The sequence below is a fragment of the Sturnira hondurensis genome, unplaced genomic scaffold, assembly GCF_014824575.4.
Source record: "Sturnira hondurensis isolate 20B ecotype Veracruz unplaced genomic scaffold, ASM1482457v3 Scaffold0025406, whole genome shotgun sequence".
NCBI classification, from domain to species: Eukaryota; Metazoa; Chordata; class Mammalia; order Chiroptera; family Phyllostomidae; genus Sturnira; species Sturnira hondurensis.
In genome coordinates, this window is record NW_028098037.1 from 566609 (window position 1) to 582082 (window position 15474).

Here is a 15474-nt window from a genome sequence, read left to right on the forward strand (position 1 = left end):
AATCAAAGAAGTGCTCCTTTGTAAAAAAGCACTCACCTCTTTACAATATCATTCTATTATCTTATTTAAGAACAAGTGCCTAGTTATTCCAGAATGCTAAATTCTTCTACAACCCATGAGTTTGAGTTAGATTTCCATCCCCCTTTTTACTAACATCTATGGATAAGAAAGTTTTAAGTTCTTAGAAATACAAAAGCAGCAAAGCCCTCATCTCAATAATGTATTGATAAAATGTTCATAAGATCTCGACTATATTATAGTAAGATAAATAAATTTATTTACATAATTATAATGAATTTATTTTGCAAAGTTTTTCTTACTCAAAAATCACTAATTGAGCATTTTGCTATAATCTAAAAATACAATGAAATTTTAAAAAGCAAGGAAGTTACCTGAGGAGAGTCAAAAGGATATCGACTACTAAACTTAAATAGAAGTTGAAATTTTTCCCCTTCATATAAGGTACCTGGGGCACCTTCCATGTCTACAATCCACCTAGAATAGAAACAACAACAACAAATTAAAAACTTCAGATAAAAGAAATTGGGGTGAGGAGAAAAGGGAACACCAAAAACTTCCTCTGTGCCAGGCACTGGGATAGGTGTGATTCATGTGTAACTGCACACTTCTTCCTCCCAACAATCATAAAAGAAGGCATTCACACACCTGGCCATATTCCCTTCTCTGCCATGCAGGGGTTAAATACCGAGATCAAGGTCGGACAGCTAGCAAAGGACAGAGCCAAATTTTAACCCAGGTCTGAAAAAAAACAAAATAAATAATAAAAATGAAAAACAAAACAAAATAAATAATGAAAAATGAAAAACAAAACAAACAAAAAACCCAAAATAAAACCCCAACTCAGGGAGCTGATACAAAAGACTGTGATCTTCGTACTTAATTTATACTACCTTATTTTTTGAGACTATTTCTGCAAAGGCTAAAAAGATTTTATAAATAACATCAAACTAATCAACTACCATTCTAGTATCAATTATTGTAGAAGCAATGGGGGAAGTAGGTATTAGCAATGACTAAAGAGAATTGCAGTGATCAGACTGACTTTCTCATCAGTATCCTGAGGAAGACTAGGAAAAAGAAAGCTAAGCTGATATGGGTCCACTTACTCTAACAGGTATTCAAACATCTATATGACATTTCCTTTGTCTCCCATTATATTTCAATTGCTTAATAAAACCCTGAATAGATTTCTATGGTGTCTATGCAAGCTTATTCTGTTTCCATACATAAAAACCATGAATATAAAATTGAGATATAATTAGGAACTCATTCTCAGGACTTTGGTCCACTTTGCTTCCAAATGCTGCCCAATCATCTCTGCCATCATAGTCTCTATTTCTCTGCTCCCATCTTCCTCATTTTTGTAAAGTAAGAGGGTAGTGTACAGACTACACTTTTATTTCTCCCACTTACAGTAATTATTGTATACATGGCAAACTCTTTTAATCTTATGCTTTTCAGGTATAGAAATTTATTATTCTGAATACAAAGAAACAAAAGGAAGTAAGATTGAGAATACGGTTTGGGGGTTCTTACCCCATACAGTATGTTAAGAGTATATAAAATAATAAATGTACCAAATCTCTGAAAGCAAAGGTAGCTGATGCAAACAGACTCTTAAGAGCTTGACTATTCACTTTCAGAATGCAAGCTGAATACCATAGGTGGTAAAAAAATAGATGACCACAGACCCAAGAGGCAGTATTTTACAGTGAAATTAGATAGACCTGTCCCTTAACTACCCATGTGGCCAAAAGAAAGCTGTTCTACTTCTCCCATTTCAAATATTTCACTTGTAAAGCAGGTATTTCCGAAAAAGGATATTCATTTCAAAGTGTTATTGGAAAGATACATAACATTACATATGAACCACCCCCCCAACATCAAAGTGAGAACACAGTAAATTATATACAATGCAAAAGCTGCACTGAGCCCTCACTGGTGTAGCTCAGTGGATTGAGCGTGGGTCTGTGAACTAAGGGATTGCGGTTCAATTCCCGGTCCAGGCACATGCCTGGGTCGCAGGCCAGTTCCCAGCAGGGGGCACATGAGAGGCAACCATGCATTGGTGTTTCTCTCTCTCTCTCCTTCCCTTCCCCTCTAAAGATAAATGAATAAAGTCTTTTTAAAAAAAGCTGCACTGAAAAACAAAATATAAAACCTATTCTCTTTTCAAAGTAGGTAAGTCCTTCCTAGCCATCAAAATCCCATTTTACTCCTACAGAGAGATATTCTGAAGAAAACTCAGGACTTCCTGGTGCCCTTTCATTTTGTTTACCCTTGAAATTACCCTTGAAAGTCCCTTAGGCCATATTGGTATGTATCCTGTCTTAATACACTCAACTAAGCTAGTTTTTCCTTCAGAGAGGAATAGAGTTGGTTGTTTCTTTGATTAGGAGCCATAAATGCATGGGAAAAAAGACACATTTAAAATTAGAATCATAGAGCAATAGCTACTCATAAGTTCAAGAACTGAGAAATTCTCATTTCTCAGTTTCTCATAAGGCAATTTTTAGGACATACAACATACCACAAATTTTCATGTTATCTACGTAAGTACAGCTTTTAAATAGCTAAGTAAAGACCTCAGTAATCCTTCCAATAGCTGGGTGAGAAACAGGTAAAAAAAGGCATAGTTTTAATTGTGCAGTATAAGTTTAAATAACATTTTACTAATTAAAAAGTAGAACATGTTCACTACAGAAAATTTAGAAAAAGTACAAAAAAACAAAAATCACCCATAGATAATTATTACTGTTAAAAGTTTTTGGGGTACATTTCATACTAGTCATTTAGCAGTTTCTTTCTTTTTTATTTTTTTTTAAAGATATTTTTTATCTTTAGAGGGGAAAGGAAGGAGAGAAGGAGAGAAATATCAATGTATGGTTGCCTCTCATGAGTCCCCTGCTGGGAACTGGCCTGCAACCCAGGCCTGTGCCCTGACTGGGAATCGAACCGCAATTGTGTGGTTCACAGGCCCACACTCAATCCACTGAGCTACACCAGCCAGGGCATCATTTAGCAGTTTCTTTATCGATTCAAATCATCAATGTTTATTATTTTAATCACAAGCACATACCACAGAGTAAGGATGAAATGGGAGAATTTCTCAGTTCTTGAACTTATGAGTAGCTATCGCTCTATGATTCTAATTTTAAATGTGTCTTTTTTCCCATGCACTTATGGCTCCTAATCAAAGAAACAACCAACTCTATTCCTCTCTGAAGGAAAAACTAGCTTAGTTGAGTGTATTAAGACAGGATACATACCAATACGGCCTAAGGGACTTTCAAGGGTAATTATGACTACATAAAATTTTTGCTTTACCTGCAGACTACAGACTAAAATTCAAGGGGTGCTGTTTCACTATACTACCTTGAGAAACCATTTCCCTATTATTGACATTTATATTGTTTTCAAATTGTCCCTAGAAATAATGTTGAAATGAGCACAGTTGACCCTGGAACAACAGGTTTGAAATGGCAGGTCCACTTATATGTGAATATTTTTCAATAAAAATGTATAGTACTGTACAATATATGTTCTTTTCCTAGTGATTCTCTTAATAACATTTTTTCTCTAGCTTACTTTAATGTAAGAATACAGTATATAATACATGTAACATACAAAATGTGTGTTAATTATTTACATTATTGGTAAGTCAACAACAGGCTATCAGTTAAGTTTTTGGGGAGGCAAAACTTTTAAGTGAATTTCTGACTACAGGATGCTGGTACTCCTAACCCCCACATTGATCAAACATAAACTGTAGTTAGTTCTAAAGTCAATCTTTCTATCTCTCTGTTCCTTCCTTAAAATAGGATAAGGTTTATTAGGTCAAAGGATGAAATACACATGTTTTTAATGGTCATAACACATGCTACCATAATGTCTTCCAAAAAGCTTAATATGCTTTCATCATCTTCCTTATCTATATCTACATCCCATACAATCCCATTTAACTGTTTTAAGATCTGATATTTATAAGACTATTTTTATATCCTGGATGATGGGCCAAAGATAACACTTTTGTGATTCATTTACAATGTTATTTAAAAACAAAATTACTACCTGACAAAATCTCTAAATGACAGGTTTATTCTAAGATAATGCTGTTCTCAAAAGAAACATCAACAAAATGGCAACCAAGTAAATGGGAAAAAATATTTGCAAATGATACCTCTGACAAGGGGTTAATATACAAAATATATAAAGAACTCACACAACTCAATAACAAAAGAACAAACAATCCAATTAAAAAATGGGCAAAGGACCTGAGCATACACTTTTCCCAAGAAGACATATGGATGGCCAACAGACATACGAAAAGATGTTCAACTTCACTAGCTATTAGGGAAATGCAAATTAAGAACCACGATGATATATTACCTCACACCTATTAGAATGTCAATTGTCAATAAGACAAGAAATAAGTGCAGGTTGTGGAGAAAAAGGAACTCTCATACATTGCTGGTGGGAATGTAAATTGGAGCAGCCTCTATGGAAAATGGTACAGAGATTCTTCAAAAAATTAAGAATAGAGTTACCACCCTGACCAGCATGGCTCAGTTGATTGGGAATGCTTCGGTAAAGTGAAAGGTTGCTGGTTTGATTCCCAGTCAGGCCAGATGCCCTGGGTTGTGGGTTTGGTCCCCAGTTGGGGCACATACAAGAGACAACCAACTGATGTTTCTCTCTCACGTTGTATTTCTCTCCCTCGCTTCCCCTCTCTCTAAAAATAAATAAAATATTTTTACAAAAAGAATAGTTACCACATGACCAGCAACCCCCCCCTTAGGTATCTAAACAAATTATTTGTAAAGATATATGTACCCCTATGTTCACTGCAGCATTATTCAGTGGCCAGGACATGGAAACAACCTAAGTGTCCTTCATCTGATGATTGGATAAAGAAAATGGTGTGTGTACGTACAATGGAATACTAGCCACAAAAAGATGAAAAACTGCCATTTGAGACAACATGGATTGATCTTGAGAGCATCATGCTAAGTGAAAGTCAGATGGAAAAAGACAAGAACCATATGATTTCACTCATATCAAACAAAAAGCAACAAAAGAAAAACAAACAAACAAACAAACTCACAGACACAGACAACAGCATGGTGTTACCACAGGGGAACTGAGATGAAGCAGGATGAAGAGATGAAGAAGGTAAAGAAGGTCAAATATTTGGTGACACAAAGAGACTAGATTTTGGGTGGGAGAATATATAGATGTCGTATTATAAAGTTGTATGCATGAAATGCACATGATGCTATTAACCAGTGTTACCCCAATAAAACTGATTTTTTTTTAATAAACTGATTTTTTAAGTATAACTCCCAAAAAAGGTAATGCCATTTTGGGAGTTATACTTTGTAGTTATTATTTGTGAAAATGGAAACCATTCCTTTTAACTCTGTATAAGTCACTGTGTTGTGTGGTTCCCCGCCACCCCCCAAAAAAGTATAGTTGAAAGAGGCAGGAATAGATTAATACCAATTTCCTTGAGAACTGTAAGGCTAGCTGTTATAGGATATTCTGAGGTAGCTTAACAAAGGAAGACAGGAAAAAGATGAAAGCAGAGTATAATCCACCTGTTTAATTACATAGAACAGAAAAAGCCCCTTGTTTAATTATATAGAAGAAATTATACAGAAGAAATGCACATACACATGAAATATGGGCTCTATTCCCAAATTTTGATATAAATGAAAAATGAGAGCCACAAAACACATGGAAGAACCTTAAACACATATTACTAAGTGAAAGAAGTCAATCTGAAAGGCAACATATTATGCGATTCCAATTATATGACGTCCTGGAAAGGGAAAACTATAGAAACAATCAAAAGATCAGTGGTTGCCAGGGGTTTGGGGAGCCACAGAGAGGGAAGAATGAATACGTGGTAAACGGATAATTTTTAGGGCAGTGGAAATACTCTGTATGATACCATAAGGTCATTATACATTTGTCCAAATCCACATAAAGTTTAACACCAAGAGTGAATCCCAATGTAAAATTATAGACTTTGAGTGATTATGATGTATCAACGTAGATTCATCAATTGTAACAAATGTACCACTCTGGTGGGGGCTGTTGATAACGGGGGAGGCCGCGCATGTGTGGGAGCAGAGAGTAAATGGGAAATTTCTCTGCCTTGTGTCAATTTTGCAGTGAATCTAAAAATGCTCAATCAACTGAGAATCAGGAATGTTTAAAAAAAATGTTACAGAGCTAGAGATGTATTATTACATTTTCAAACATCAATATATCTATCCAAACATCAAAATTATTCATTCTCTGTATTCTTGTTCTTAAAGCTTGACTCCTGTATTAATGACGCAAATGTCAATGTGAAAGGCAACCAAAATTGTTTCTTCTGAAAGGATGAGTATGTCCTCCCACTGTATAAATTTAGGTCACTTTTCCTGGCTGGTGTAGCTCAGAGTATTGAGCATGAGCCTGCGAACCACACGATCGCGGTTCGATTCCCAGTCAGGGCACATGCATGGGTTGCAGGCCAGTTCCCAATAGGGGACTCATGAGAGGCAACCATACATTGATACTTCTCCCCTTCTCTCCTTCCCTTCCTCTCTAAAGATAAATAAATAAAATAATTTAAAAAAAATTAGGTCACTTTTGCTCTCTGGAACTAGACTATCACTGTATTTGAATGGTTATATTTGTCCTACAAGTAGGTCTGTAGTAAATTTCTATCTTGTTGGCTCCTCTCCCTTTTATGTTTTTGGAGGTTTACTTATTTAAGGCTATGGTCAATTATTTTAAATTTTCCCCTATTTCAGAACATTTACTCTTATTTAACAGAATTATTAAATCAAAGGAATGGTGAAGAATTGACAATACTGGGCTGTGAGATCTTAGAATGAGACTCTCGAAAACATTTCAAACTAATTCAAGCTCACTTTTAAGAGTAGGGACCTAATCTCTATTCTTCTTAGTATCCTACCTGGGAAGAGCCTCCTCCTCCACTCCCAAGGAAGGAGCTGAATTGGAACACTTGTGTTCCCTTCCACCCTTCATTTTTTCATGCACAGAATAAGTAAGGTCTGTTAACTATATTTATTCCTTAGTAGAAAAAGAATGTGATGGAATATGAAAATAATTCTGTATTTTAAAAAATAAGTATACATTCATACATTACATTGGTGAAGAAACAAATAAGTACTTTTAAAAAATTAAATACTTACTGTGTAATTGAATTTTGAACACTCTTTTCATTTAAAGTCATCCCAGGAGGTGGGTCATTTTGCAAAGCCAACAGTTCTTTCTGCAGTCGTTTCTAGAAAAAAATATCAGTAACTTGTACTTTTTTGTTATAATATCCTTCTAGTGATAGTCTAAAACCCTCAATTAAATTTCCAAATGCTCCTACCTTTTCCTTTATAAACACCTTATATCTTCTATTATATATATGCTTAATATTCAAATTTGCAATTGCCTGTATTATTAATTCACAACCTACTGTCAAAGTATTTCTAAATATATTTATAAAAATTGGTGCTGTAAAGACGTTATGAAGAGCAGCCACCTACCTACAAAACTTCACAGCTACTTCACTGAGGTTATGAGGTCTCAGCCTAGGTCATAAATGCTGAGTTTTAGTAGTGCTTCTTTTACTGCTTTTCAATGATAAATACCACAGTTCCCCACAATACTTAAAGAACATGTCAATTCAGACAGACAAGCTTTCCAGAGGAACTATACGAAGTAACTTGTCATGAAAAAAGCCTTTTGAAAAAGTTTTTAATAGTTTTAGCTTATAATTTGCAGACCATATTTGTTTTAAGTATGATCATCCACACATAATTTAATCTTTCAACACCAGAATGTAACATATCAGAGCCCAAGATATGTAGACTTATTTTTCCACATATTAGATACCCCCAAATCATTATGTATTTGGCATTTTTGTTTGTACAGCCTTTATTATTGTCCACTCTCCCATTAGTGTCGTTATTGGACATTATTTGTTAGTATACAACAAAAACACAAGAAGATCATAATTTATGGTTTTAAAAACCAAATAATCAGTGCTCTTAGAATTGTATGCAACATTATAAATATATATATATATGATTCTGAATAAATGTCTTTTCTTAGATTAAACTAAACAAGTGTGAACATCTGTTCAGAACTCAAGAATTTGCTGCTTAAAAGCTAGTATCTGCTTTTTCTGGACAGTCAAATATTACTATCAGTATAGCAATGTTTCTAGATCTTTTCAATAGGTTATTGAAAAGATGACACCTTTAAATAAGCTCAACATCATCAAACACTAAACTTAGAAGTTTCTAAGGAGTTTAGAAACTCCTCACCTTTGTTGAGAATTATTGTAACAGAACTTAAATGAATGGCTCTTTACGTTGTCAAGAATGAAAACTTTCCCTCAGATCTTGCAATACTGTAATTACTGGTAACAATGCAAATGAGCTATCAACTATTTGCAGTTTCTCACTCCTCACATTCTGATCCAACCCCACATTACTCAGCAACAGAGTTTATTTATTTTGCTGAATATATCACATTATTTTGGCATAACAAACCCCAACTCATCGTCAGTGGTGGCATTATATTGGCTTACATTTCCTGCTTCATGTGCTCTTAAACCATATTACATAACGCCTCATGGAAACCAACTTAAAAACTTAGAACCAATTTCTCCAAGTTCTCATAAAATAAAAGCATGGCCCAATAATAGGTCTACAGACACTTTGCACAGCACAGTGCTAAATCATGCCATTTTATACCAATGATGTGATCTTTGCCTCTTTGGCTCCTAATCACTGCTTTTCAGACAGCTGAAGATGAAAAATATGACAGTAAAAAATGTACTAAGATAACTTTTTTATAGTGAACATCACAGTTTAAGTTGAAGAATACCGTATCAAATAAAATAGTCCTATTTATTTTTAAAAATTTAAATAGCATCCTGCCCTGGCCCGTGGGGTTCAGTTGTTTGGACATCAGCCTATAAACTGAAAGGTGGTGAGTTTGATCTCTGGCTGGGTGCACAGGGGAGGCAACCAACTGGTGCTTCTCTCTTGCATCAATGTTTCTCCCTCTCCCTTCCGCTCTATCTAAAAGCAATGAAAAAATGTCCTCGGGTGAGGGTTAAAAAAAAAAGTTAAAAGAAGCACCCTAACAAGCCCATTCATACCTAAACACGTTCAGCTTCTAAACTAACGCATTTCTCTAAGTATTACCCCACACTAATATATGTTAAAACCAAGGCACAAAAACACTAAATGATTTTCTTGTGGTTATAGAGTCCAGAGTGCTAACCATTATATTAGGGAACCTCTTGTGGTTCCATTATACTATGGAACCTTTTGATTTTTATAAATCAAAATTAGAACAGAATATATGCCTCTTAGACAGTAATAATGGTAATACATAAAAGGACATACTGACAAGATTTCTGGACTTGTAAAGCTTAAATTCTAGTGAGGGAAAAGACAGTCAATAAGTAACAACAAAACAAGTACATGGTATATTAAAATTTGATGGGAAATGGATCAAGTTAAATAGATGGAGAGTTAGGCTTCACATCTTGGGAAGTTTTATCTCAAAGTGACAATTTGAGAAAGTATTCTAAAAGACAGAAATCCTTGTTTAGCACAAGGAGAGATAGAAATGAGGAATAAACATCAAGAATGTAGAGCTATGGCCCTGACTGGTGTGGCTTAGTGGATTGAGTGCTGCTGGCCTGCGAACTAAAGGGTCACAGGTTTGATTCTCAGAGCACGTGCCTGGGTAGTAGGCCAGGTCTTCAGTTAGGGGTGAGCAAAAGGCAACCACACATCGATGTTTCCCTCTCTCCCTCCCTTCCCTCTGTCTAAACATAAATAAGTAAAATCTTTTTTAAAAAGGTGGAGCTATGTATATGATGATGTAACAATACATAAAACAGCCAACCATGTTTTTCTCCAATTTCATCTAATCCAACTAAAGGTAAAAGGTTAAACAAACGGCAGCATGACAGAAAAAAAATTTGGGTAGATATTAATATCATGAAATTAACAACCACCATTTTTCCCAATAATATCAAGAAATGATTATAATAATAGCTATTTATTTCTTTTTGTTCAGAGTGGAATGATAAGGAATAAAATTTTATTTTAAAATACTGATTCATACATATTAAGGAAAGATTTTCTTTCCTACTGAACTCTAAGTATGCTTTTATAGACCTTAACTCCTAATAGTAACTTACTTAAACTTTTCCCCCCTTAGGAAATGGAAAGCCTTCAGTAAATGGAGGTATTCATTCTTACTTTAAATTGACATCTTCAAGAATCAGATCAAGATACACAAAGCGAAAAGACTAAACGATTAGTGTTTTTAATGAGACTATAGCCTGAAAAGAGAGACAAATGCATAAATCACTTCTACATGCTTTCAGGGTATAGTGGTGCCCAAAAGGAGAAAAAACAGGCCTGTGGTATACTGAAGCCAAAGAATGTGTTTCTTTATTTGATAAGAATTTTATTTCCAGCACAGTGGCAGAGTACACATTCTAAGTAATTTTATAGAAAACAAAAACAAAGTGAAGGCAGGAACTCTGAAATTTTGCCTTGGGGGTTTCTACCAAACCAAAGGGGAGGGGGGCAGGGAGGGAAAACAAAAAGTGAGGGAGTCTAACAGAAGACCAACATAAAACTACAACCCCTCAGTGTAAGGGTGCAGGAAGCAACAATGAAATCTGCCTGTTGTGAACTCAGCAATGAGTAGAAGAAAAGTAATTCTTCCACGGAATGTCATATCCTCAAGTGGACACCTACAGGGTTTTGCAGCCTGAATTCCTTCTACCGGAAAACCTTAGGCAAAAAAGCCAATCAAAAGTGGTCCAAGAAACAATGCGTCAGGCCACTGAAAGAAGCAAACTGAAACCTGGAGGAATACAAGTTCTAGTTCTATCTTTTGAGGCAACAATTTCAATTCTCAGAATCTAGAAAGATTCATTAAAGAATTTTTAAGGATCAAATGAGAAATTATTCAGAAAACAATAGTATGCAACACCTGATGTGATAAAAATCTATCTTCTTTAAATCATCTTTCCTACCTAGAAAAGCTCTAGGTCCCCAATTAACTTACTTTATGTCTTGCAGCATTTATATAACTCTGAACAACTCTAAGGCAGAGATTATGATATATTTATTTTTGTATTCCTAGCATTCAAAACTGTGCCTGGCACATGTTTTTTTGCCTCTGTAAATGTTTCAAAAAATTAATGAAGATGTTGACTGATTCAGAGGACTTCCGCCAAGATGGAGGCGTAGGTGGAAACACTGTGCCTTCTCCCACAACCAAGTTTGAATACAACAAAGGTTTAGTAAACAAACCTTTTTGTTTATACAGCCAAAGAACAGAAAACTGAACTATACGTAAGTCCAACAACAACGAACCATTCAACCAGGACCGTTAAGAGGGGCGGAGCCAGCAGCAGAGCAGGGTCGGGCAAGAAGGATTCCCGGACCCAGGCGCGCAGACAGTCGGGGTGGCATCACGGACCCAGTGAGGGTGCGGGGCAGGCTGAGTGCGGTTGCACATTCACGCATGCAGATAAACCCAGAAAAGGAGTGAGCAGTGAGACAGACTGCACAGGCCCCAGCGGTGCAGAGGGGGCTGCAGAGGGGGCTGCCATTGCTCCTCTTTGACCTTGCCCCCCCATACAGCGTCACAACCCAGCGCCTGAGTTGCCCCACCCTGGTGCACACCTAGGGCTCCACTCCTCATAGGTAACAGGCACGAAAAGACCAAAACGTGGCTCAAGAACTCAAAGCCCCAGAGCCGATAACTCTAAGAGACGAAGAAATAGCGAACCTCTCAGATGCACAGTTCAAAACACTAGTGATCAGGATGCTCACAGAACTGGTTGATTTTAGTCACAAATTAGAGGAACATATGAAGGCTCAACTAATTGAAATGAGGGGAAATGCACAGGAAACCAATAGTGATGGAAAGGAAACAGGGACTCAAATCAAGGGAGTAAACCAGAAGGAAGAACGAAACATCCAACCAGAAAAGAATAAAGAAACAAGAATTCAAAAAAATGAGGAGAGGCTTAGGAACCTCCAGGACATCTTTAAACATTCCAACATCCAAATTATAGGAGTACCAGAAGGGGAAAAGAAACAGCCATGAGTGGAAAACTTATTTAAACAAATAATAAAGGAGAACTTTCCCAGTCTGGCAAAGGAAATAGACTTCCAGGAAATCCAGGAAGCTCAGAGAGTCCCAAAGAAGCTGGACCCAAGGAAGAACAAACCAAGGCACATCATAATTACATTAGCCAAGATGAAAATGAAGGAGAGAATCCTAGAAGCAGCAAGAGATAAGGGGACAGTCACCTACAAAGGAGTTCCCATCAGACTATCAGCAGATTTCTCAAAAGAAACTTTACAGGCAAGAAGGGGCTGGAAAGAAGTATTCCAAGTCATGAAATCCAAAGACCTACATCCAAGATTGGTCTATCCAGCAAAGCTTTCATTTAGGATGGAAGGACAGATAAAGTGCTTCTCAGATAAGGTCAAGTTCAAAGAGTTCATCATCACCAAGCCCTTATTATATGAAATGTTAAAGGGACTTATCTAAGAAAAAAAAAGATGAAAAATATGATCAGGGAAAGGACACCAAACCCACAGTTATCAACAACCACACCTAAAACAAAAGCAAACCAAGAGGACAGCTAGATCAGGAGTGGAACCATAGAAATGAAGAACACATGGAGGGTTAGCAACAGGGGAGTGGGAGGAAGGGAAGGGGGGAGAAGGTACAGAAAATAGCATACACAATAGGTAGAAAATAGATAGGGGAGGGCAAGAATAGTAGGGGGAATATAGAATCTAATGAACTTGTGATATGTGGTCATAAACTAAAGGGGGGGAATGGTGGGGGAGGGGGTGTGCAGGGTGGAAAAGAATGAAGGGGGGAATACAACAACTGTAATGGTATAATTAATAAAATATATTTTAAAAAAGATGTTGACTGATTCAATGTTTGTAAGAGAAAAACCTGGCAACAATACATGTCCTTCAACAGGTAAGTTATACAAATTATGGCATATGAAAAAAAGACTACTGCAACCATAAAGAATTATGTGGGGTATTACAGCCAAGATGGAGGTGTAAGTAGATATTCTACACCTCCTCCCACAATCAAAATAAGGATAACAACCAATTTAAAAACAACAACAACAACAAAAAAAAAAAACAGAACTTCCAGGAAATTAAACTGTATGGAAGTCCAACAACTACAGAGCTAAAGAAGAAAAATTGATGCAGACTGGTAGGAGGGGTGGGAGACAGGCAGTCAAAGTGAGGAGGAGGCATAGCAAGGCCCCAGCTGGCAGACTGAGAGGGATAGGTGACAGCTGGAGGACTGGGGTTCCATATTTGTGTGCAGAAAAAAACAGGAGGAACAACTGGGGAGTGAGACGGACAGCATAACCCAGGGTTCCAGTCCAAGAAACTGGACTGGAACCAGGGCAACACCTGAAAGAGCACAATCCTGGAATCAGCACCAGGGCAACACCCAAAAGGGCACAATCCACTTGTGGGTAGCAGGGAAAGTGACTGAAAGTGGGCAAGAGCTGAGCAAGCAGAATTGTTCCCTCGCTGACACCTCCCCCATATACAGTGCTACAATGCAGCAACATGGGTTGCCCGACTCTGGCAAATACCTAAGGCTCCCCCCTTACAATAACAGGTGTGATGAGACAAAGAAATATGACCCAAATGAAAGAACAGAGCAAAACTCCAGAAAAACAACTAAGTGACAAGAAGATAGCCAATCAATCTATCTGATGCAGAGTTCAAAACACTGGTAAGCAGGATGCTCACAGAAATGGTTGAGAACAGCCACAAAATAAAGCAAGTGAAGGCTATACAAAGTGAAGTAAAGGAAAATATACAGGGAACCAAGAGTAAAGGGAAGGAAACCAGGACCCAAATCAATGACTTGGAACAGAAGGAAGAAATAAACATTCAACTGGAATAGAATGAAGAAACAAGAATTCCAAAAAATAAGGAGAGGCTTTGGAACCTCTGGGGCAACTTTAAAATTCCAATATTGGAATCATAGGAGTGCTAGAAGAAGAGGAAGAGCAAGAAACTGAAAACTTATTTGAACAAATAATGAAGGAAAACTTCCCTAATCTGGCAAAGGAAATAGACTTCCAGGAAGTCCAGGAAGTGCAGAGTCCCTAAGAAGTTGGATTCAAAGAGGAACACACCAAGGCACATAATTAATTACCAAGATTAAAGAAAATAAGAGAATCTTAAAGGCAGCAAGAGAAAAGGAGAGAGTTACCTACAAAGGAGTGCCCATAAGACTATCAGCTAATTTCTCAAAAGAAGCCTCACAGGCAAGAAGGGGCTGGAAAGAAGAATTCAAAGTTATGAAAGGCAAGGACCTACATCCAAGGTTACTTTACCCAACAAAGCTTTCATTTAGAATGGGAGGGCAGATAAATTACTTTCCAGATTTGGTCAAGTTAAAGGAGTTCATCATCACCAAGCCCTTACTATATGAAATGTTAAAGGGACTTATCAAAGAAAAAAGAGGACATTAAAACTATGAACAGTTAAATGACAACAAACTCACAACTATCAACAACTGGACCTAATAAACAAAAACAAACTAAGCAAACAAGAACGGAACAGAATCACAGAAGTGGAGATCACTTGGTTATCTGCAGGGAGGGGGAGAATGGGGGAAAAGTCACAGGAATAAAAAGCATAATTGGTAGGTACAAAATAGACAGGGGGAGGTTAAGAATAGTATAGGAAATATAGAAGCCAAAGAACTCATATGTACAACCCATGGACATGTACTAAGGAGGCAGGAGGGAATGCTGGATGGAAGGGTGGGTGCAGGGCAGAGTGGGATAAAGGGGAGAAAAAATGGGACAACTGTAATAGCATAACCAATAAAATATACTTAAAAAAGAATTATGTGGATCTATAGGTACTAACAAAAGAATAGTAAACAAAATAAGAAAAAGAAAGTCTGAAATACCTATAATCCCTTTATGTTAAAATAAAAGGTTTATACAAATGTTATATAATGCATACAAGAGAGATCAGAAAGAAGCATATCCAACTATTTGACAGTAATTCCCTACTAGCAGTGGAAATGGAGAAAGAGGACATCCCGATTTGCACTATATACTTTTATAATATTATGACTCTTGTACAACAAGAAAGTAGAAGGGTATTTGTTGTGTGATTAGAAAACAGATTTAAGGGCTTAATAGATGATAAAAACATGTACCCAAATGTTCACGGCAACACTATTCATAATAGCTAAAATGTGGAAGCAACCCAAATATCCATGAACTGATGAACGGAGTAAACAATATACTGTGTATCTATAAACTGGAATATTATTTGACCATAAAAAAGAAAAGTACTAATACATGCAGCGATA

At 36.7% G+C, this 15474-nt stretch overlaps 1 protein-coding gene across 7 annotated transcripts in view; it reads right to left on the reverse strand.

The window, feature by feature from the left end:
* UBE2W (ubiquitin conjugating enzyme E2 W) overlaps positions 1-15474 on the reverse strand; it is a 59507-nt gene that overhangs the window by 25110 nt on the left and 18923 nt on the right. For 6 of the 7 annotated variants that reach the window (XM_037039731.1, XM_037039730.1, XM_037039728.1 and 3 more), the window contains 2 exons: positions 7233-7324; positions 393-495 (listed from right to left, as the gene is read on the reverse strand). In XM_037039731.1, coding sequence (XP_036895626.1) covers positions 393-495; positions 7233-7324 — 195 coding nt within the window. Of the gene's footprint in view, positions 1-392; positions 496-666; positions 760-7232; positions 7325-15474 lie in introns of all 7 variants that reach the window. The other variant, XM_037039733.1, reaches the window with a different exon arrangement.